Below are 25,851 nucleotides of genomic sequence, written 5' to 3' on the forward strand. Positions count from 1 at the left end.
TCATGTAGATAGATTTGTATACTGAAATGATCTCAGGAATAAGATGATGGATATAGTATGAGAGCACTAACTAATTTCAAAACTTTTTTTATAAATATTCACTGAAATTTTTGAATGAATTTAGTTTCCTTCTTTTGGGGTTTGTTTTCTGTGGAGAACATTTCGCAAGAATGATTGTCCAAAGTAGATTTCAAAGTTGCTTGTGTGGATATCTGTGCAGGAAGTGCTCAAACATTTATGTAATCATGGAAGAGAGCAAAACAGTGATTTATATTGGCCAATCACAGTTAAACAACACAGCTTACATAGTGAATACTGTCAGAGAACTGTCCATGAGAAATACATGCAGTGTAAAAAAATTCACCAAAAAAATCTATTTTTCAGTACAAAATAAATTCAGTGAAATTGACATCTACTTACTGGCATTTTTTAGCAGGAAAAATATGGTGAAATTGATTGGATGAATTATTTGTTGCATATTATTCTCTCAGCTCTAATCTGTAGTCATGCCCATGTATTTTCCTAGTTTTGTGCCCACTCACCAATTGTTCTTTCAGGCCAATTTAACTATGTTTCTGTATAGGGTGACCAGATGTCCCATTTTTATAGGGCCAGTCCCATTTTTTGGGACTTTTTCTTATATAAGCGCCTATTACCTCCCCCCCCCCCCACCCTCATCCTGTTTTTTCACAGTTCCTATCTGGTCATCCTATTTCTGTATAAATGAGAAGTGCTTATAGCATCAGGCTGCTTAACACTACAAGTACCTTCTCTTCAGCAAATTATCCTATCTTGCACCTCCCCAAAAACTCATTCTTCTTCAAGTACAACAAATACACAAACGAATAATTTACAGTTACTGTTACTCAGACTGACAGACACCATGTCCAGTGTTGTAAATTTTCCACAAGAAATTGATGCTAAAAGTTGTATGTAACACACTTCCATATAAAGAGAAGATCAAAGTAAGCCATGAATAACAACTCTGTATGTTTCCTTCTAAGGGTATGGGTCTAAGGATAGATATGCCCTCCTCTGTGTGTGTGTGTGTGTGTGTGTGTGTGTGTGTGTGTGTGTGAATGAGTGTTTGTTTTTGTGCACTCAATGTACAGTTTATTCAGTTACAAAAACAATGAGCCATCCTTACTATCTCATACGGACATGTACGGAAACATAACTCTCCTTTCTTCATTTGCCTTGTAGGTACAGCTTAACCTTTTACTCTGAGGGCTTATCTACACTAGAAAGTTTTGCTGCTTTAATTATACGAATATAATTAAGATGGCAAACTCCATCACAGTGTGGTTGCAGCTATACTAGTATAAAAATCCTTTTACCAGGATAAGTTATTCCAGTTCCTGAAGCAAAAGAAGCTATGCCAGAAATAAGGCACATTTATAACAGCATTACTGCTTCCACTTTAGGTCTTTTACTGGTGTAGCTATTGTAAAAATTCATACCTCTAACCAGCAGAGTTGCACTAGTATAACTTTCCTAGTGTAGACCAAGCCTAAGTTTGATGCATAGAAACTACTGTCCCAATTTTTTTAAAAAAGCAGCTGTCATTTCAGTTAGAAACTACACAATAGAATTTTTCCTTTCTATAGAGCCCTAAAAATGTCAACTTACTTGTAAGGCTTTATCACATTCTTTTTTTCCCCCTTCCTCTTGCTTCTGTTTTAAAGCTTTTGGACATAATGAGTGTCCTGATCCTGGAGTACCAATCAATGCACGGCGTTTTGGTGACAACTTTCAATTAGGGAGTTCAATCTCAGTCATTTGTGAAGAAGGATTTATAAAAACACAAGGAACCGAAACCATTAGTTGTATACTAATGGATGGGAAAGTAATGTGGAGTGGACCTATCCCTAGGTGTGGAGGTATGTGAATATTTATGCTATTGCTTTTCTATTTAGGATAATTTATCATTCGTTCTTTAAAGTTGTCATAGGGTGAAATTCACACTTCTTCCGAAGACCAGCACAAAGACTATGCCTCACTTAAGTCTCACTGAACCTCTGCAAAGGAGTGAATTTCATTCATTCTGAATATTTTCTAATTAGAGCAAAAATAATTACAATTAGTTTCTCTAAGTCAATTTTCTCTAAAATTTATTTGAGAATTCCTGAGAGGATGACTTAAATTTGCTTATTTAATTAAAAAAAGCAGAACAAATATATTAATAAATTGCAAATATGGATGATAGTAGCTTATGCAAATTGTCTTTAATTTTTTTTCCACCTGACAAGTTGCTTAGTTTTGAAATAGTTATTTAATTTTCTTTAAAGAATGAGTTAGTTATTCATAATATTATTGGTAAAAACAAAAACAAAACTTGTTGAAAGCAGTCTTCGATAGTGATAATAGGTATTTGTTGGTAACATTTAATTTGTTTGATATTTTGACTTTGAGTTAGGTCTGTTAAAACAGAGTGTTTTGTAGATCCTTAATTTCCCTTTAAAAGATGTTCTGAAAAAGATTTAATGTGACAATTGTTTCTTTTTGGGGATAAGGCATCAAACCACGGTTCTGACTACTTGAAACCATTACAGAGTTTGGTAAATTCTTTGTTAGTGTAAATGGTTAGAATTCCACTGAGGTCAATGGAGCTGCACCCATTTACAGCAGTGGAGAATTTGGACTCTTATTGTTTTGAATTGATGGAAGTTTTAATAGCATGCACGGGGCACTACATTTTTAGTCAGATCACTGCATTATGCCTACTTCCATTTGCCTTAAAAGTTCAGTTGGATACTGTACTTCTTCACGTTCTGTCCTACACTTCTGGAGGATCTTGTTGTGAGCTATTAAATATCTGCTAGATGCCACTTCAGAGAGATCTGCATTTCATATATGGGTAAAACGACTTAAATCCCTTACCTGTCTCACAGGATTATTGACACTTAATTAGAAAATGTGCATAAAGCAAATTTTAAAAAAAGCACTACAGAAATACAAACTATTATTACATGTGGTACCTCGTTCATTTGATGTTGAAATATGTATAGTAAAGAAGCAATGAAATATGGAAGCTGATTATCCTGAAACTCATTCTACAACTCCCACCTGAAAAAATCAATATATAAAGCTCCAGAGGCAGTGCTTTGCTGTCTGGGGATGAATTACTGAATCAGGACCTGAGAACACTTCCTGGTGCACTGAACAGTCAGTTTAGCAGTATAAACAACAATAGAGCAGGCAGTGGTAAATGGAAGACATTAACAAACCTAAGGCTCTATTCTGCTTTTATATCCTCTTTCTTTTCAACATACAGATATTTTCTCTTCTCTCCTTCCCTTTGTCTTCTTTGTTTTTTATTCACTTGCCTCCCTGTTTTTCCCCCTTGCCTCTTCCTTCTGTTTATCTCTTTTCCCTTCTCTGTCTTCTCCATTTCTCTCTCTTTGCACCCAAACACTGATATCTTTGCCCTGGTCTACTTGAATGCAGAACACCATATAGTCTGTATAAGGTGGTCTTGTAGTTCTTGGATTATGTTAATCACACCCAAAACAATAATGCCACACTGATCTACGTTGTAGTTAATGGAGCTGGATGAAATTGCCAATGAAAATTAAAAGTGGAATATTCACTGTCATATCGAGAAGCTAAATTAATCTGGGAATACCTCAAAATGTCCAACCATGGACAAGGCAAACTGATGAAAGGATAATTTTAGCCACTAATTGGAACATATAGTTGAATTCTGGATGGTAGGATTGCTATTGGTAGGATTACTAGTTGGAGAATTAGATATATTTTTAAAAAGTGAAGGTATAAATTAAAAAAAACACACAAAAAGAGGACCTTTATAAAGCAGAATTTTGTAGTCAGTATTGCAGCTGGTATGGTGTATATAATTGTCCAGAGTTTTATTTTATTTAAAAAAAAAATCAGTGTTCATTATTAATCAGTTCTGTGCAATTAACGCTCCAAATGCATATCTTTATTTCATACAGGATGAAATCTACTTCACTTGGCTAAATCCCAAATAAGTCACATCTATCCAGGTGAAGGGTAGCATGGTTAGGAAGTCAATTCCACTTCTAAATCAGAGCCAGGGAGTGGGGCTGCTTTTAGGCTCCCTCCTTTTCCCTTTAGCTACCTGTCTGCTATTCCAATCAGTATAATCTAGAATAACAACTACAGTTTGACCACACCCATTGTGAAGAGGGTTGGGACCACTAGATATAAGTAAACATATACCCCCCATGCTGCATCACAGCCCTTTCAGCCAGTCTACATGGAGCTCATGTGGAGACACTTTCTGTGTTTTGGATGCTGTGCTGGCACACCTGGGTGGCAGCTCCACATATGATCATCCTGTATAGCTCATATGCAGGATTTAAGTGGTACAGAGAGGTTGCCCTGCTTCTCCATACCAAGGAGAAATAATATCTTGAAAAAGAATCTGATGTTATGAACTACAGAGTCTGCATAGAATCACCAGTCAGATCTGGTCTCCAAATAAGTACCAATTGTGAGCACCTGTTAGCATTAGGCTTTCCTCATGTCCATATATATAGAGTTCCTGGCTTATGGTTTCTTGAGTACTGTTACATTCATGGCACACATATATAGGGAAGTTAGATAAAAACATAAATTTCTCTTGCTGGAAGATTGCAGCATATATATTCTTTATATTCCGAACAATAACAGAGGAACCCCAAAAGAGAGAAAAAAACCAGTCTGTTCCTTAAAACAGAGGCACAGATCAACTCATTTTACTCTAGGCTGTCTGTCTTCAGACTGTCTGCTTCTTAACACAGAACACATACTTCCCCAAAGGCTGCAAGCAGGAGCAGGACAAAAACAAAACCTGAAATTTAAAGTGGCAGTTTACAGTTTTAAAACAGCTTTCAATACACCACAATTTCCATACATGGAAATAACTTGGAATGACTTTGTGGGGATTCTTAGAGCAGGTTCAGAGACTCCTGTTTGATATTTCATGTGGGCTCTCCTTTGACTATGAGATGTTTGGCTGATGGCTGCCTCTAGTTATAATATATTTCCAATATTTTAATGTTACCTGGCTGATGACAGGAATAGACGTCAGTCAGCTACAAAAGGGGGTTTAAAGAAGCAACATGCCCTAAAACTTAGTATAAAGGAGGATGGAAAAATGATCCCATTGGCAAGCTGACTAGAATGTTTTATTTTTAAAAGTTAGGCCTTTGAAGATAAGCCTAGTACCTCTCTGTAGATGTGAATATGAAGGACTCATGGGTCTTGGAGTTCAGAACACAGTAGTGGATTTCAAATTTTAAAAAAAATGGAATCATGCATTGCAGGCATCAGGAAGAGCCATATGCAAGAGAGAGAGAGAGAATAGAATTTTTTAAAAGGCCTTTATTATTCTCAGCTTCCAAACATGAAAATAAATTACTTTGAATTTATGTAATCATACCATACTAATACTATACTAAAAGCTATACAACACTATACCATATTGTACTAAAAATACTAAATATAGCAATAGGTATCCTCTGTGTGTTTTAGAGCTAATCCTTAGTTTGAATTTAAAATTTACAAGAAACTTTTTTTTTTAATGAGAAAATGCTGATTTGCACAAGTGTGACAAAGTTGAATTCTTACTATGGTAATACATTGACTCAAGATAATACCATCTGGTGTTCCTATTTTTGTTGATTTATTTTTCAGTTTATAGGCTCCATATGTGTTATGAATATGCATGCATGGTAATATGCACTAAAATGTAGTAAAAATTCAAGATAGTGTTAACCCTTTGATTGTTGATGTCCTTAGGCATTTAAATGACACACTGTATTGGCTGATAAAGTAGAAAGAGGAAGGCAGCATAAGGTTTAGGATCTAACCATAAGGAGTCAAATCTTTAATTTATCACTAAGAGTAAAACTGCAATGCAGTAATAATTGAAAATTAAAGACTAAAAATTATTTAGGCACAGTTCTCAAAACTATGTAATTTTGAACTTAGTACAGAATTTACAAAATGCTCTTGCTCATCAAGAAACTATTTTATCTTTGTTAGACACATATGGACATTTAATTACATTACAGTGTTTAGGGTTTGTATCCTGCTGCAGTTGGGACCTTTGTCATTGACATAGGAAAAAGATAGGGCCCTATGTTCTTCAAAACATAAAATGTCTTTTTGACTGTAGTTCATCATTTTAGCATGGGAACTTCCCAATTTATTTAGGAACATTAGAATATAAACATAAGCATCATGCCTTATGCTCTCCAATTCTTGTGTTATAAAAAACAATATACCTCCTTTATAGTGAAGAGATTAAGAATCTTTGAAAAACTTTTACAAAACAGAGCTGTGTAAGTTAATATGTATCATGTCATCTAACCATGAAAAATATATAACTTATAAGGAGCATGGATAGAAATAATCACTGCACAGATATCAGAAACTTGGGCACTCATGGAGGAAGAAGGAAAACACTGCATTGGTACACATGTGGCAGAATCTTAGTAGAAAGCCAAGACCTATAAAAATGTGCAACAAGACTTTCCAATCCCTTGGCAGTATAAAATGAAGTGTAGCATTCTCCACTTTTGTGGATGGCACTGGCTGCATAAATATTCACTGAAACAGTAATATTTTGGCCCAGTATGGTGCAGCTTTTTTTCCGCTAATGAGTTTACTTCTGTCTGTCTTATCTAATTATGTACTAATATGACCTCCATCACCATATTATATGAGAGCTTTCCGGTAATTAAAAATAGGAGTAAGAGTAATAATCTATTTATTTCCTCCCCAGACTGTAGGTGAAACAGCTTAATTTGTTCATAGGTCATTTGTTTTCTTGGTATATGGGTGTAACTAATTATTGCTCACTGGAGCATTAATTTACTATAAGTTTTCCTTAGTAGCTTAGGGTTGCGACCAACACACAATGTAATCAGTGGAAGTCTTTCCATTGACTTTCGTACAAATTAAATTGAACCCTGAATTAAAATCTAGAATAAATACAGTAGCATTTTAGTTATGTCCATACTCCTCCCAAGTTATCTCAAACCACTTCCTGTCTTTTGTTTTGGAAGTGCCTATGGAAACCTCCTACTAACAAGTCATACATTTTAGCTTATGTGTAGATAATAAGAGGCAGGTTTAGTTGCTGCATTTTTCAGCAAATCATGCAAGCTGTAGAGCATATGACAACATTGTTTGCTACATTTTGCTCAGTGAAAACTTTATTCGGCAAAAAAACAAAATAAGAGATTAAACGTGTATATATGATTGGCCCAGAAGGACATTTGTTTATAAATGTGTTCTGGGTCAAACAAGAAAAGTTGTGGATACTGATTTTGGTGGTGGAAAGCTCACCCTTCACTTTACAAAGTTCACATTTCAGTGTTGGATTATTCTTCTCTCTATTTAAACTCCTTACTGGGACATAACGGATAGATGATAGCATAGTATATGTCCATCGTAGACCTCAAGAGCAGGCCAGTCAAGCCAGAGCAGAGGATATTTTTTCGGTGTTGACAGTAGCATGGTAGGAACCCACTCCATATTGCCTGAACATGCATGGTGAAATCTCACAAGGTTATTTGAAGAATCAGCTTAGGAAAGTGGCCTACAAAGGGTAAGTAATGAGGTATAAAGTTTAAGTGAAGGGATTCTCCTTCAGAAAATATGATTACCCCCTAAGGATGCAGATCTTAGGAAGCTTTTGAAGCTCATGGAAGCAAATTTTGGCTAGATCAAAACCTTAATTAGCAACTAAGCAAGAAGGTTGCTATATAACAGTAAATCTATCACTTCTTTATAGTTCTGTTGGCCCCAAGCATAATGTGAACATGTTCACTGGAACAAACAAAAAAATTAGTTAACTAAATATTTACTTAAACAAATTGTATTTACCTAAGGACTTTGTAAATTCCCCCCACCACACCCCCGAGGCTGGCTGTTTATGCTGCATTTTAACTTTAGTAAAAATGCAAGCTTCCAACCCTTAGCAATCAAACTATACAGAATTATACACAGATTTCCCCAGGGTATTGGCATATAAGTGTGAGGCTAATTGTTGCTTGATCACCTCCACAGCTCTCCTGGCAAAATTCCCCTAACATAATTAGTTCAGCAATCATTTATGTAATACCGCTAGAAGGACTGGGATAGGCTTATTTTGACTTTTTTATTAAATAAGGTAAATTTGGTGTTTTATTACTGAAGAGCTTCCTAAGGGCTATAGTGAGCATTTGTCCTCAGCCCTGAGTGTGCACTGCCACATAGGTGTACTATGCAAAAGGGGATGCACAGGGAAGGGATCGTGATCCAGAGAGTTACAGGTCTTTCGCACTTTCCAGTGCAGAAGTTACAGGGATGAAATAGTTCTGAAAAAAAGGTACAGCTTTCTTCCCCCATAGCACTCAGTGAGTTCTTCTGGCTGATGTGTTCTGGGAGCTTGTGTAAGCTTGTCTACTTGGTTGTGCAAGTCACTGGTCAGCAGGTCTTGTGTCCCCCTTTGTGCCTCACCTACAGAAGATGTGAAAAAGATTGTTAAAAAAGTTTCCATCAAAGCTCTTTTACAACAGAAGATTGGGTTTTTTGTCAGAATGAAGATTTTCATCAAAACATTTAACTTTTTGTTGGAAAAAAATCAAAAAAATTCAGTGTTAATTTTTTCCAACTACACGTTGACATTTTCTGTAAACAAACAAAAATATTTCTTGACCAGCTCTAAATGCAAGTCTGTTACAGCCACCAGCTACAGAGCTTGGCTCTTTAATTCATGATGTAGAGATACAAGGAGAACTGAGGCATCTAACTGCTACATCAAGCACCTACAGTGCAACATTTAGGCACCACTGGCATTCACAAAACCTCTCCTCTGTGGCCACCTACTCCTGTAGGTGACTAAAGTCTCTAGGCACATAAGTTTCCACTGGCAAAATCTCTAGACACCTAAATTTTTGCATGCACAAAGCTGCCTAAGTCCTGACAGTGTTGAGCAGCTCGGCGCCTAACTCAGCTGAGCCCCAATGGGATTCACAAATCAGGCATTGACTTGGACCCAGCAGCACAATCAGCACAGATATGCATGGAATTAAGCGGCAGTCTGCAAATTTTATTACACTTTAACACAGGGGAGGGGTGCTACCTGCCCATCACTCATACATTCCTATACTAGGCACTTACTTGGTTCCAGTGCAGAAGTTACAGGGCTCCTTACTATATAACTCAAACTTGCATCAGGGTTACAGGGTTCCTTACCATATAACCTATAACACAAAGTAAGCTCTCCCCAGGATTCAGCTCTGAGTCGTAGCACTCTCTCTCCCACCCCCACGAGGAGCACAGAGAGTGCAGTAGGGTGGGGACCTTGGCCCACATAGGCCCAAAGGAACTCAGCCCACAAGGGCCACAAGGTCTGACCCTATCACATGACCCCAAGGACCAACACCAAAATCCCAGGACTTTTACCTTTGGGAACCGTTCATTTTAGTCTCTTACCCTCACAGGAAACTGGCGACAGGGGGCACCAGCAACTTGCGTGGTTGCTTCCCTCCCAAACATGCCACCTGGTATCAGAGCACCTGCTTAATCCAGGCCTGCACATGCTGTAGCCGTATGTCAGCACCTCCATCTGACAGGTGTACGCCATCATCCCTGACAACCTTCAGCTGATTGTAATGGATGTCTCTATGTGTAATCACTGAACCCTTATCCAGGAATATTTTGGTGACCCCCTTATTTACTTTCTTTGTAGCCTTGTCCACATGGGCTGGGTCTCCTCCCAGCCCTTGCCTGTCAGTGAGTGCAGAAGTGACATGAGCTGATCCCACTGCATGCTTCTCCTGGATGCAAACAGCTTCAGCTCAAAGCTAAGCTGAGATCTGTCTGCCATTCTGGATGTTCTCTTGTGGGCACAAATCCAAACATTGCGTATGCTCTGATAGCTTCTGAAACAAACAAGCTCATTGGGTTAGTTACATTTTGCCATTCTCTGGTATCTTTTCATTGGTACAGATGCAAATCCTAAAACACCTTGATTTTCAGGGCCCTGTAGCGTGCACCTGCTGCAGGCAAAAACCCCTGTGCAGCTGCTGATATTGCTGTGCTGATACTGAAGGAATGAGTACTGAATTTATATGGGTCAAGGTTTTTCTTGGTACCATGCTGAATTAGTACCTTGCCAGGAAGCTACCATCACTGTGTGTGAGCAGCAGGCCTGGCTTCAGGCTCTGGATTTTTAGTGAGGCTCTTATTGCTTTTAAAGGGCACAAGCGCTTGTCTTCACATTCCTTCACTACCCCATAAGCCCCTCTTCCCTTCTGGTTTCTTTGAGTACCTTAATTGCAGAGATACTACTCCTGTAGATAATTGCACATCTCTTATGTTTAATGCATGTTGGGAACTGTCCACAGCTGCCATAGGCACCAATTCACTCACTCTCAAAGCCCTAAGGAAGGCAACAACAAATGGCGCCTTAAATAACATGGCCTCCCTCCCATAGCTACAGCCTCAGCAGAGTGTTTGACAGCTCTATCAGGGCTTCCAGTGTTATGGGTAACCTGACATCCCTCTGGCACCAACTCCTCCTGGAACACCCTTCTAAGAGTTTATGTACTATGAAATGCCTGCACAGGTCTGGGATACGTCGAACCTACTCCAGGAGGACTGGCCCACTAGTTGGTCAGAGATAGTGGAGGGTCCCACCCACAGAGAGTCAGTGGCACCACATATTGCGCCACCTGGTGTGTATGTATAGGTCACCCACAGTGAAGTCCTGCCTGTGCCCTAAATCCTACAAACTGTGACTGGATGGCCTTGTAGGAATTTAGAGTCTGCAGGGGAACCAAGTACTTGACTAGTCCCACAGCTGTCATGAACCAAGGTCCAAGAGTTTTTGGGACATTGGCCATGGATCTCTGCTGGCCAACTGGATGAGTTCTCAGAATCTGCCATCCTGAAATTGAAAGAGCATCGACAACATCATTATCCACTTCCGGGACATGCACTTCATGAACAAGGATGTTAAACTACAGGCAAAAAGAAGAACAGGAGTACTTGTGGCACCTTAGAGACTAACAAATTTATTAGAGCATAAGCTTTCGTGGACTACAGCCCACTTCTTCGGATGCATATAGAATGGAACATATATTGAGGAGATATATATACACACATACAGAGAGCATAAACAGGTGGGAGTTGTCTTACCAACTCTGAGAGGCCAATTAATTAAGAGAAAAAAAAACTTTTGAAGTGATAATCAAGCTAGCCAAGTACAGACAGTTTGATAAGAAGTGTGAGAGTACTTACAAGGGGAGATAGAGTCAATGTTTGTAATGGCTCAGCCATTCCCAGTCCTTATTCAAACCGGAGTTGATTGTGTCTAGTTTGCATATCAATTCTAGCTCTGCAGTCTCTCTTTGGAGTCTGTTTTTGAAGTTTTTCTGTTGTAATATAGCCACCCGCAGGTCTGTCATTGAATGACCAGACAGGTTAAAGTGTTCTCCCACTGGTTTTTGAGTATTTTGATTCCTGATGTCAGATTTGTGTCCATTAATTCTTTTGCGTAGAGACTGTCCGGTTTGGCCAATGTACATGGCAGAGGGGCATTGCTGGCACATGATGGCATATATCACATTGGTAGATGTGCAGGTGAACGAGCCCCTGATGGTATGGCTGATGTGATTAGGTCCTATGATGATGTCACTTGAATAGATATGTGGACAGAGTTGGCATCGGGGTTTGTTACAAGGATAGGTTCCTGGGTTAGTGGTTTTGTTCAGTGATGTGTGGTTGCTGGTGAGTATTTGCTTTAGGTTGGGGGGTTGTCTGTAAGCGAGGACAGGTCTGTCTCCCAAGATCTGTGAGAGTAAAGGATCATCTTTCAGGATAGGTTGTAGATCTCTGATGATGCGCTGGAGAGGTTTTAGTTGGGGGCTGAAGGTGACAGCTAGTGGTGTTCTGTTATTTTCTTTGTTGGGCCTGTCTTGTAGGAGGTGACTTCTGGGTACTCATCTGGCTCTGTCAATCTGTTTTTTCACTTCAGCAGGTGGGTATTGTAGTTTTAAGAATGCTTGATAGAGATCTTGTAGGTGCTTGTCTCTATCCGAGGGATTGGAGCAAATGCGGTTATATCTTAGAGCTTGGCTGTAGGAGTCACCTGTCCTCGCTTACAGACAACCCCCCAACCGAAAGCAAATACTCACCAGCAACCACACATCACTGAACAAAACCACTAACCCAGGAACCTATCCTTGTAACAAACCCCGATGCCAACTCTGTCCACATATCCATTCAAGTGACGACATCATAGGACCTAATCACATCAGCCATACCATCAGGGGCTCGTTCACCTGCACATCTACCAATGTGATATATGCCATCATGTGCCAGCAATGCCCCTCTGCCATGTACATTGGCCAAACCGGACAGTCTCTACGCAAAAGAATTAATGGACACAAATCTGACATCAGGAATCAAAATACTCAAAAACCAGTGGGAGAACACTTTAACCTGTCTGGTCATTCAGTGACAGACCTGCGGGTGGCTATGTTACAACAGAAAAACTTCAAAAACAGACTCCAAAGAGAGACTGCAGAGCTAGAATTGATATGCAAACTAGACACAATCAACTCCGGTTTGAATAAGGACTGGGAATGGCTGAGCCATTACAAACATTGACTCTATCTCCCCTTGTAAGTACTCTCACACTTCTTATCAAACTGTCTGTACTCGGCTAGCTTGATTATCACTTCAAAAGTTTTTTTTTCTCTTAATTAATTGGCCTCTCAGAGTTGGTAAGACAACTCCCACCTGTTTATGCTCTCTGTATGTGTGTATATATATCTCCTCAATATATGTTCCATTCTATATGCATCCGAAGAAGTGGGCTGTAGTCCACGAAAGCTTATGCTCTAATAAATTTGTTAGTCTCTAAGGTGCCACAAGTACTCCTGTTCTTCTTTTTGCGGATACAGACTAACACGGCTGCTACTCTGAAACTACAGGCAGTGTACAAGGAAGGCTCTCACTGGCCCTCACTTGAGCAGTCTTATCCAACTGTCTGTTTACAATATGGAGAACAGATTGGGTTGTCACACCAGAAACAGCCTTTTTTGTTCTGAATGTTTTCTCCCCAACTAGTGACTGCCACCAGTATGGGGGGGGAACCTAGAGGAAGGTGATGTCCCCTGTAGTATCCTGAGCCACCCAGCTTCTGGCTACCTCTGTGCACACCACTCACCTTGAAAGTCGATACCAAAACCTATAGCTCCTGAGGCATTGGATTGTTTCTGCAACTCAATATTGAGAAACGAGTCTGAACACATATTGAAACTCCATTTAACCCTTCCAGGAATCTTTCCAACACTTCTAAGTCTTCCTTCATTTCCGCGGTTAATCTGATAAAATAGTGGGGGTTTCGTTCTAGAGGAGACAGATGCCAGATGAGCACAAAATGCCTGCCAGGAGCCACCACCTGGCATGCCAACTTTAGGTGCCCCATGACCACCTGTAGTTCCTTTAAAGTTATTTTCTTTGCCATTTTAAGATCTCCTATCAGTGGCTTGGCCAATTCCAACTTCTCTGTAGGCAACCTAGAAACCCTGAACTATGTCCAGTTCAATGTCTAGGTATGTTAAACTTTGGGTAGAGCTGTCTGTTTTTTCTGTGGTGAAGGGAAGCCCAGGGCACTTGGCTAGGTTCTGAAATTCTTGAAGTATGTACTCACAGTTGCTTGTTACTAATCTTCCTGCACATAAGAAAACATCAAGATTGTCATCAGACTGACCGATATCACACAGTTCTCTACCACCTAGTCCAACATGGAGCTGTATCTTTCCAAAGTGGTACATGACACTGAGCATGGTTTATCAAACAATAGTGGCCTTTAAACTGAAATCCAAGCAAGTTAATGTCCCTGGGATTCACTGGAAGCAAGTGGAATGCAATTGATGTCAAATTTTGCCAACATTGCTCCTGGGCTACACTCCCTAACCATTGCTACTGCAGCATCAAGTGATGAGTATCTCACCGAACACAGCTGGGGTCAATATAATCATTTTACTGATGAGCCCTGGGGGTCGGACTGGTGATGGATAAGCTCATATTCTCCCTTCGCCTTCTTTGGTACCACACCCGGGGGACACATGCAGTTCTGGCACTGGAATGTATAGGAAGGGATTTGCTACTCTCCCTACTGCCATCTCCCAGGTAACCTTTGCCCTTTTTCTATGCTTGAAGCCTTTAGAGAACTTCAGGTTCTCAGTCCAAGAGCTGAACCTCACACCCTCATGTGGGATTTGAAAAGAGTCCAAAAATCCATTTAATAAATAAAGTATGGCTTTTTTCCCCATGGAGTAGTCCAGTAATAAATTCCATAACCCTGTATCTTAATTGGTGAAAGAGCCTTTTCTGTGGTTACTGCCTCCCTGTGTAGCATCTCTTGAAGAACTGGGACCTTGCAGATTCCCTTTCCCACAGCCCTGTTGGAACTGCCCTTCACCCCCATAATAGGAGAGTACGCAATGCTGACCCCCTCCCCCCAACCCTCCCCCCCACATCCTACAGCAGTACTTATACCTGCCTTTGGTACAAAAAAAAAAAAAAAAAACATTTCCTATCATCAATTCAAAGTACACATTGACTTTCGTATGCATATTTTGAAAACGAGGTTTTGTCACTAGCAACCCACTGTCTGTGAATGCCAGCTGGACGGCATGATAAGGAGTCATACGTCCAGCCAAAGTTCCTGGTCTATTTTATTCCAGGTGCCTCTGCCACCATCTATTTAAATCCTCTGTTATACCTTAACCCTTCTACCCCACCATATGTAGCATAAGACCTCACTATGAAATCCTCATACTTGAGGAAAGAAATACACCTCTCAGGGCTTCTCTTACAAAATATACTTGCATAAATGCAAAAGGCTGCCAACCAGTTCAAGAGTTTGTGGGGCAAAGGATGGGGAAGAGCCGTTTTCCTAGAGCTGTTTCTGGCAGGGCAGGGCAGCCCAGGAAGACAGAGCCAGGACCCTCCCCAGCAGCCATAGCAGCACCACCTGACCTCTACCCCCTCCCCTTTGAGCAGGGAGAGTAGAGGGGGGCATGGCAACAAACCCAGCTCCAGCAGGGCTATTCTGTGGCCCCTGGGCTTCCCCCTGCCAACAAGTGCAGGGATGGGGGAGAGGAGGCCATGGTTGCAGGCCTGACCAGGGCTACATTGCTTTGGGTCCTGGCAACTCCAGTGGCCCCCGTCCATGCAACCCTCAGCCTCCCCATCACCCTCCCCCCCCCAAGCAGAGAGGGTGGTGGCATCAGCATGGAATTTGTTCCTACGGGGACTCCTCCTCAAACACTAGGCAGAGCCTACAAGTAGTGGAGTGCAGAGGTACAACCCCTGCAGTGGGGCAGACACCCCACACACACCAGTGCAGATTCTCTGTCCCTTACTAGCCTCCTTCTGCATCTTGAAGACTATTGTTGTGGCTGCTGGAAGCTGGTGAGTAACCCATTGTCTGCTGGAACAGACAGGAAAGAGACTGCATATGGCCCCTGTGCTGGTGTAAATCCTGCGTGCTGAGGAATGCTGGCCAAAGGATGCAGATCATCTAATAGCACACCTACCGAACTGAGCCACTCACAAAACACACGTGACAGCAAGGTGGTACTGATTGTGCCTCCCTTATACCTAATTAGGCAGATGATTAGAGCCATTAGCTGGGGTATTGCCAACCCAGGTTCAAGTCCCTGCTCTGAATCAGGAAGAGGAGGGATTTCAACAAGATCTCCAAAGTTCTGGGTGAGTGCTCTAGTCACTGGGAGACTGGATACAAGGGTGGCATCACCATTGTTACCTCCTCCTTTGTTTTGTTTTGTTTTATGAGAAAGGGCTGGCCTGGCTTAGTCGTCTAACTCCATGAGTGGGTTCTTGGCTGCTAATCCTGAGCAGAGATAGGCATCTACCATAGACCTGGAGTTAGGTACCAAACTTCCCTTGAGGAGTTCCACTTAGACTACATCTCTCTCCTTGATATTCCTGCAGGCTAGTTTACGTGACTCTCTGCTCAATGTGAATCTTTTTTTTTTTTTTTAGATGCCTAATTCCCCCAATACATTGTATTGGGAGACTGGATATCTAACTCAGGATTCTGAATTCCAGTAGGCAGCAGAGTGCCTAAAAATTTAGGTGCTTCAACACATAATTCCTCTTGTGAATCTAATCCTCATACGGTCAATCCCTGGCATGGTAGGCATCACATGGGGTGGGTGGAACAGCAGTAGACAAAGGCTACACTCCAGAGGGGACTCACAACTGCAATACAAGTAACTCTAATGTGGTTGCACATGGACTGGGTGACGTTACATGTCTGTGTAGCTCTGTTAGGGCCAGTGACAATCTGCTCCTACATTATTATCCCCCACCTCACCCCCATTTTCTCTGCAGTGGCCTTTACCTTTCAAGGTCTCATGTTCTGAGCAAGGAGGGCTTAGATTTAACCTTCAAAGGTCATAAAATCACTGCTCAGCAAAACAACACACAACAAAGAACCAGGTACAGCTGCCTACACTGTCATGCACCCAGCCACTTGTACAGTACTTTGGCCTCTGGTTAATCCATTTTAATTTAAAATAATGAAAAAAAAAAAGGCCCAACCCTGCAGTAAGTGCTACCTAATCAGTGGCTGGGTTCACTCAAGGCTACCAAGCTTTTCAGTCTCTGTAAGAGAAATTTCATCCCTGGAGTAAGGAACTAAAATAACTTCCTTGAAAATGCAGCATTATAATAAAGAAAAATAAAAATCTCAGCCTGTTACTTTAAGGAGAGAAATACTTAGAGATCAGTTGCCTCTTTGACCATGTTTTCTGCAGAGCAAGGCATATTTTGCTTCATTAATATTTTTTCTAAAAGGTAAAACAGGTGCATAATACATGCTTGGTTCACCACATTGTATATGCATATAATTCATAAACTGTCCTAGCATTACAGTACCCATTCTGAAGTGCTGGAATGACATAGTTATTTTTATCTATTTCTAAAATGTTAATATTGCTAGTAATAGAATTACAACTTGTCTAGGATTTTAGAAATTTCACTGAATTAATTTCTATATAGAGAGAATATTAGCTTCCCACAAAACAAATAATAATAAAAAAGCACGCAATAGCTCTGCAGCAGTGGTTTTTTCCCCCCCAGAAGTATATAGGGGAAGATGATCTCATTTAAGGCCTTTAGGATACTAGTGGACTGGTGAGGTGGAGAGATCTTCCTGCATTTGTTTCTTGCTCTGGGTTTTTTTTTCTCCCACTGATTCCTTCGGCCATTCTTTTTTAATTTTGGTGTCAGGGAGAGAAACTTGATTGTGCCTCTCAGAAGATATACAGATCAGGGTTGGACAATTAAGTAACCAAAGGTTTTGGATTTGTATGAGATGCATAAACTAGATGAATCTTTGAATTCTCTGAAACTGAACAGACTTTCTAGGACAGTGGTTCCCAAACTTCTGTCATGCCCGCCCTTCCCAGTAATGGAATCTGTCCATGCCTATCCTCCATTACTGCACAGTTGGCTCAGCAGAGGAGCTTGGGCTGAAGGCACAGCTGGGGGATGAACTAGAGATGGGGGAGGAGCTGGGGCTAGAGGCAGAGCTGGCCTGGGGGCAGAGAGGGAATGAGGGTAGAGCTGAGCTGGGTGTGGAGCAGGGAGCGGATCGAAGCTGTTGCTTGGGCCGGAGCAGGGGGCGGAGCAGAGCTGCGGTTGGGGCCATAGCTGGGCTGGGGCCAGAGAGGGGCTGGGCGCCATTCCATCCCCGTCCCCATGAGGACTGGCGTAGGTCCCACTGCATGCTCCCCCCAAATGTTCCTCTATGCCCCCTAGGGAGGTGCGCCCCATAGTTTGGGGACCACTGTTGTAGGGACATTTCTGGCACATCTGCTTCCAGTGATGGTTGGGGAAAAAATCTTAAAAGCTGCCTTTCTTGTATGATATTTTTTTTCTTCCTGATCTAGTTATGGGTAAACACCACAATTACAGTCATTTCAGAACCATAAGGCTTCACTATAAGAAGTATATGAACATTCTGTGTAATGTTTATTTTTCCAAGGAGCACTGGCCATTCATAGCTGTCTAGCTTCTTTTCTCCTCCTTTTCTCTGGTTGATTGCGAGAATGGAACTCTGGGCCAGAAAAGCACTGGAGATTTTGAGCATAGCCTCTTTATATTTTTTTTCTCTGACTAGCTAATAAAGCTCATTGCTGTGCTAAGATGTTGGCGGTATCTAGCTCCTGTCATAGGAAGAGAGCAGCCATAACATGCCTAACAGAATTAGCACTGTGATTTCCACTGCTGTAGCATTTCATAGACTTAAAATGGGGTTAGGAAGTAGCTTTCACTACTGGAATCAAAGATGATGATATAATTCAATGTTCTGTCAGCCTTGGAAGTTCCTTTTTGAAGATTGACCCCGACTGTTAATTAATATTACTGTTTTTATATGTGCTACTCATGGACATTTGTTCGGTAAGTATGGTGAACTGTAATTTAAACTTTATAATTAATAGCTAGATTATTGCCATGATTGAAATGTCATCAAGCCACTGTAAAGCCTTAATTATAAACTCTCAATTTGAATTATGTTGATTCTAATGTAGCTTTTTTTTCTTAAACCACATGCACTCAGTTGTATCTGAGAATAATAATACTTATATTTACATGTACAAAATGCTTTACAAATCCTTAGCTACTCTTTATAACATCCCCATGAGGTTGGTAAGTATCCCCCTTTTACACATGGGGAATTAGCTCTACAGAAAAATCAAGCGACTTGCTCAAGTTTCACAGCAGGTCAAGTGTCAGCTGGAATTGATATTCAGCAGGTCCTACCATATCCAGATCAGATATTTTAAGGACTCAATCCAAGCTTCTCTATATCCTTTTCAAAATCTATTGTTATATTAATAAGGTCTAGCTAATAAGATATATTTAAAAGTAGTGCTTTCTGATTTTCTGTTCTTGTCTATAGGATGATAGATTGTATTTATTATACTAAAATGTAATAATCATTGGCAATGTTTACAGCACATATCTGATTTTGTTTTTTTTTAGGCTTTGAGCTCTGTGTGGGTGGCCCCACATGCCTTACAAAGTTCACTGTAGTCTTGGGGCCTAGGATATTGCGGGGGGTGGGGAACCTTAAACATCTTGCTATAATAATAATAACTTTAGAAAGCAGTGTGCATTGTCTTTTAATAATGGTGAGATGTTAATCTACAACCTGTAAAATCTCCATTATTCTATTCTCTCTATCATTTTGTTTTTAGCTCCATGTGGTGGGCATTTTTCATCTCCCAGTGGAGTAATCCTCTCTCCAGGCTGGCCTGGATACTATAAAGACTCCTTGAATTGTGAGTGGGTGATTGAAGCTGAACCAGGACACTCTATCAAAATTACGTTTGAAAGGTCTTGACAAATGTTTTTCTTATTTGATATATTTTTTTCCAATTTTACCCATAACCAGGAGTTATTTACTGTGTCATAAAGTTCATTTACAGTTTGATTGGAGTAGTTGGGGATTTTGCCTTATTGGGTGGGATTTCCAAAATCAACAAAGTGCCTTTAGAGCATAAATTCAGTTGGCTTTTAATGGGAATTGTGCTCCTCAGTCACTGCACACCTTTTGGAAATCCCTCTTTTTATTGTTAATTTTAGCCTGTCTGCCCCAATTTAAACTTTTCATGCACCTAAAAATGTAATTTTTTTGCTGTAACATGTTACTACTGTTGAGCTATGCATGGACCTTTTATTTTATAGGGATGTTTTATTAATTTTGTTTTATTTATATAGTAAAATGCCTCCAGTTATGGTTTAATTGTTTCTAAAATACTGATCCTGTAATGGGATACACATCAAGCAAAGTCTGCGTTCATGGGTCCTGTTAAATTTAATCTAAAATAATCTTGTTGTGGCTTGACAGTATTGGTATGAAGAAGTTGGACTCTGCCATACCAAAGATCTGTTTAATAAGGAAAACCTTAAGGAAGCCTGAGCGTAGAACTTATAAATTATTTATTAGCAAAATTATTTAAAATTTTACATAGTTACTTCCCTCAAGAGAAGAATATCATGCTGAAATACAACACTTTTCAAACCAAAGAACCTATTTCATGTCTGAATATGAGCCCAACCTTTAGGTTTTCAGTTTCTAAACTTTCCAATCAAGATCCAGGGTGAAATCCTGATTCCTCTGAACTCAGCGGGGACAGGATTTCCCCCACTGTGATAATCATAAATAAAACTACTAGGTCAGATAATCATGTATCCATGCACAGAAGATACCTCTGTGAGCATGGATTTCCATGCTCCCACACAGAGGTCAGTTCCTTCTGCATTACTGGTTCTCCCAGATCCCAGAGATATAGCCCTCTGAGGAACATGGAATTCCATATGTTGACAGGTGGGAAAAGCAGAGCTAGTACTTTACATCCATTGCTTCCATCCTCTTCCCATAAGAGGAAAAGAAGCTGCTGGTAAATTGTTGCTGCCTTTTGTAAAAAATTGCATTAAAATAAAGCAAAAATAAGCTTTAATTCACAAAAAATACCATTAACTCTACTACATTTTGTCAAATTGGTGTGGACTCTGCAAGTGGGTGCTATACTCTTTCTGTAAATATTAATCTTAAATAACCTAATTGGTAAGCTGATAATAAAGAACAATTTGTGGGAATGTTTGAATTTATAAGGCACAATATCCTGTAAATAGTTTTATGATGATTTACATGATACAGCTTGGCCATCCAATTAAAATACATGGGGCTGGAGTCACAAAAGGATTTAGGTCCCTAACTGCAACTTTAGCCATCTAATCCCACAATAAGTTTTAAAAAAGTATTTATCCACAATGGAACAGTTTCAGCAGGAGAGACTGAGGGAGCCTCCCCCTACCCCCAATCAGAATGTCCTATAGCCCGGTGACTAGGGCCCTCATCTGAGTGGGGCCTCACACATCCCAGGTACACTAACCACTGGACTAAAAATAGGTGTTTAACACCAAGAGAGGATTTGCAGCTGAGAATCCCAAGTGTAGGGAGCTCCCTGTCTCTGAGAGAGGTGTGAGGCTTAGCACACGATTGTCAGCTTGGCATTGTCTATAGACTAGTTTAAGCAAGGAGCTGCCTAGGATGCTGGCTTTTGTAAATCCCAGTCTAAGATGCCTATATCTCCCCATTCATTGTATAGGGTGTCTAGATGCCAGATTTAAATTTTGTAAATCCCGCAGATTTTCTAAGCATCTAAAAAATTATGTCTTGTGACTCTGAGCTTGCCTTACTTTCTTTGTGAATTAAGCCTCTGCTTAGTATCATATAATGGCAAGCAATTTGTTTAATCGGAGTAATGTACATAAGAACACTTTATATCTGGGGCCACTGAACCACTCTTTTTTCTTTTTCTTTTTCTTTTTCTTTTTCTTTTTCTTTTTCTTTTTTTGGCAGAACTTGCCATTGCAGTCAGTGGAGAAATCTGCTTAAAACCTTAAAGTCTAACATTATTTGTCGTGTTCTAAACCAGAGTGTATTGGAGATGTCACTTGAAGAAAAAAATTGAGTGTAAGCGTCCATAGTTATTGCAAAAACTTACACACTTCCATAATTTAAACAAGTGAGCAGTCCTCTAACTTTACTGAGACTGCACACATGCTTAAGTCAAGAACATTAGTAAGGGTATGTCTACACTATGGGATTACTCCGAATTTACAGAATTCGATTTTTGGCAACCGATTGTATAAAGTCGAGTGCATGTGGCCACACTAAGCACATTAATTCGGTTGTGTGCGTCCATGTACCGAGGCTAGCGTCAACTTCCGGAGCGTTGCACTGTGGATAGCTATCCCATAGCTATCCCATAGTTCCCGCAGTCTACCCCACCCATTGGAATTCTGGGTTGAGATCCCAATGCCTGATGGGGCCAAAAATTTGTCGCGGGTGGTTATGGGTAAATGTAGTCAGTCAATCCTCCCTCCGTGAAAGCAACGGCAGACAGTTATTTCGCGCCTTTTTCCCTGGATTGCCCAGGCAGACGCCATAGCATGGCAACCAGGGAGAGCCTTTTTTCACTGTCACCGTATGTCTACTGGATGCTGCTGGCAAACGCGGTGCTGCAGCGCTACACAGCAGCATCCCCTTTCCTTGCGGACGGCAGACGGTGCAGTATGACTGGTAACCGTCATCGTCGTCCCGTGGGTGCTCCTGGCTGGCCTCGGTGAGGTCGGTCGGGGGCGCCTGGACAAAAATGGGAATGACTCACCAGGTCATTCTCTTCTTTAAGTTTTGTCTAATGGAGAGTCAGTCCTGCTTAGAATATCAGGCAAGCCTACTAAAGAACCAGAGAGGCAAACAGCCGCTCCGGGTCAGAGCCCCAGACATCCCACAGAAATGATGAGCTGCATGCCATTCTAGGGGGTGGCCCTACAACAACACCACCCATTGCTTCCCTTCTCCCCCACCCCTCCCAGGCTACCTTGGCAGTTATCCCCCCATTTGTATGATGAAGTAATAAAGAATGCATGAATTTGAAATAACACTGACTTTATTGCCTCTGCAAGCAGAGATCAAAGTGGGGAGGGGAGGGCGGTTGGCTTACAGCGAAGTCGAGTGAACCACCATTCTGCAGTTGCTCAGCCTATAGCTGAAAATGGGAATCTGTGATAAGCACTAGGATAGAAGCACAGGCAGGACTGAATCTCCATTTGTGTGGGGGCCTTTGGTTGACACTGGTAAAATACAAAATGTCCCAGGATATGTATGTTGGGGGACAGTTCTAAACGGCAGCTTTATTTTTTTATTTGCAGCAAAATGTAGAGGTCTAAGTATCTGATTGTGATCTCTGGGAGCAAGGGGTAGGCTGGGGTAGGTGCGCCCACGTGGTGCTGCCGACTGGGAGAGCAGCCTGAGGGAGAAGCCTCCAGCTGGCATGATATTCCAGGCAGAACTGAATCTCCATTAGATGAAACTTAAAGAAGAGAATGACCTGGAGTCATTCCCTTTTTTGTCCAGGCGCCCCCGACCGACCTCACCAAGGCCAGCCAGGAGCACCCACGGGACGATGATAATGGTTACCAGACATACTGCACCGCCTGCCGTCCGCAAGGCAAGGCAAGGGGATGCTGCTGTGTAGCACTGCAGCACCGCGTCTGCCAGCAGCATCCAGTAGACATACGGTGACAGTGAAAAAAGGCAAGAAACAATGTTTTCCCTTTGCTTTCACGGGGGGTGGGAGGGGTGGGGCTGACGACATATACCCTGAACCACCCGCAACAATGTTTTTGACTCTTCAGGCATTGGGAGCTCAACCCAGAATTCAAATGGTTTTCGGAGAGTGCGGGAACTTTGGGATAGCTACAGTCATCAGTCGCCCCTCCCTCTGTGAGCATCCATTTGATTCTTTGGCTTTCTGGTACGCTTGTCTCAGCTCCTTAAGTTTCACACAGCACTGTGTTGACTCCCTGTTGTGGCCTCTGTCCATCATGGCCTTGGAGATTTTTTCAAATGTTTTGGCATTTCGTCTTTTGGAACGGAGTTCTGATAGAACAGATTAATCTCCCCATACAGAGATCAGATTCAGTATTTCCCGTACGGTTCTTTTTTGATTCTGGCTGTGCTGATGAGCTCTGCATGGTCACCTGTGCAGATCAGCGCTTCACGCTGGGCAAACAGGAAATGAAAAATCAAAAGTTCGCGGGGCTTTTCTTGTCTACCTGGCCAGTGCATCTGAGTTCAGATTGCTGTCCAGAGCGGTCACAATGGTGCACTGTGGGATAGCTCCTGGAGGCCAATACTGTCGAATTGTGGCAACACTAACCCTAATTCGAAATGGCAATGTTGATTTTGGCGCTACTTCCCTCATGAGGGAGGAGTACAGAAATCGATTTTAAGAGCCCTTTATGTCAAAGTAAATGGCTTCATTGTGTGGACAGGTGCAGGGTTAATTCAATTTAACGCTGCTAAATTTGAACTAAACTCGTAGTGTAGACCAGGCCTAAGTGCTTGAAGTACTGGAGTTTTAGTGATCATACTAATTTAATACTAATTAAAATACAGGTAAATAAAGTTAGAATGCAATTACTTACCAAATACAGTAAACTCTATCAATTCTTCTATGCTGATTTTATTTCATTTAAGTGAGAGGACTTTTTAGAGTCGTCTGCCATGATTGATTTGCCATTGTGATGCTGTAGATAAAGTTATTTATTTATTCTTTTTTTAAAAAAACAACAAATATATTTTGCTGAAATTTCCCAGGTTTGGACTTGGTTCAGAAGTTGGTTTTAGGAGAAAAAAATATAATAGTCATTTTTTATTTATGCTGGTGAAAAGAACATTACAATGCCCTTCCCTTTGCCAGCTTTTTTAACGTAGGTCCAATTTTATATTTTTACTCGTGATTATTCCGTGTTCATGCAAATAATACAACAAGGTCATGTTTATTTAAAATAAAGCAATGGGATCATTTGTGTAACTAAGGGACTACTCATTAGAACTAGGGAGGAAATGGATTTCCCATCCTGAGAGAGTTTTTGGGATTTGGGGAAAAAAATGTCCTATCCCAATCTGACCTATTTTCCTTCCCTTCACCTGTGGTATTGGTTGTATCACTCTCTTCAGTGAGGAAACCAAGAAGTCTGCAGCTTAGTTTCTTGTGATCCTAATTTTGTTAAATATACAGTCATGATATTTCCCACCATTTTACAACATTTTCTACAACTTTATATATTTTATGCAAATCTTTGCATTTCAGTTCTGTGTTCAGAGAGAGACACGTTGCTCTAAACATTAATTGGTGTAATATTTAAAGATATTAGTTATGGGTTCTTATGGCTTTATGAGAGGGGCAAATATATATATGGTTTTATTTAGGGGGTCTAAAATCTTTAGAGCCCTCTAGTTTGCATCTTCTACATGGGAAGGCACTGCTTGGCAATACATATTTCCTGCAAAAATAAGCCACCTTAACCTTTCAGCTATCAGCTTGTCACTTGCACAATGGTTTCCATTCTCACTCCATGTCATTCTGAATTAATTCCTCTTCCTACGGTTTCTCCTTCCCCTGTGACTTTGAAGGTCTATAGGACTCAGCAAGTCTGATAGCCTTGTAGCTGTACCCCAAAATGCTTCTGTCTCCAAATATCATGGCATAAATATCTTGGTAAAAACTAGAATAAAGAGACATTTGCAGACATGGAAAATCCATTAATTTTCTGGTTTTAGGTGTCCCAGTAGATTTATTTCATATTTTGTTGTGTTCTTATGAATTTCTGGTCTCTAAAGATTCTACTCCTTCTGGTGACAGTGATAGCTGTGACAATGAGATATATTGGGGTTTTTTGGGTCTGCACTTAGACAGACTGACTGGAAAGAATAGCAGTGAGAAATGTGAATTGCCACTCTTCATCTTGTGGCATTAATCTTGAAGCCTAATTATGACAATTTAAATGCCAGTGCTGCTAATCATCTCACTGCTGATCAGCATACCAAACATATTTGATTAATGAGATTATTCAGTGTTTGCCTGGACATACTGCTCAAATCCTGAGATTGCATTGATTTGATAGGCTGTCTCTTAAAAATAAGGCTACATGTTGTGAATGTACATATAGTTTAACGTTTGATTGATTCGATTTATTTTTGTTTGGGTAGCTGAAATGCTTGCTACCTCTGAAAAAAATGAGATTAGAAATGAGGTTTGTTTTCTTTGTTTAAATGTGTTGGACTCCCACAGAATGGCTTATGGGATGTTATGAGTCTTCAATAAAACTAGGCCCAGTACCAACACAGGTTTTTCAGATTAACTATTAGGACACTGCTTAATTTCTGGGAGGTTTAATGTTTTGGGAAATGTCTTTTTTGAA

General features: G+C 40.7%; 1 protein-coding gene across 4 annotated transcripts in view; it reads left to right on the plus strand.

The window, feature by feature from the left end:
- Positions 1–25,851, plus strand: part of CSMD3 (CUB and Sushi multiple domains 3) — a 1,152,075-nt gene that overhangs the window by 660,067 nt on the left and 466,157 nt on the right. For all 4 annotated transcript variants that reach the window (XM_054020295.1, XM_054020294.1, XM_054020296.1 and 1 more), the window contains 2 exons: positions 1,686–1,880; positions 19,269–19,407. In XM_054020295.1, the coding sequence (XP_053876270.1) occupies positions 1,686–1,880; positions 19,269–19,407 (334 nt within the window). The remainder of the gene's footprint in view (positions 1–1,685; positions 1,881–19,268; positions 19,408–25,851) is intronic.

Source organism: Malaclemys terrapin, chromosome 2, assembly GCF_027887155.1.
Source record: "Malaclemys terrapin pileata isolate rMalTer1 chromosome 2, rMalTer1.hap1, whole genome shotgun sequence".
Lineage (NCBI taxonomy): Eukaryota > Metazoa > Chordata > Testudines > Emydidae > Malaclemys > Malaclemys terrapin.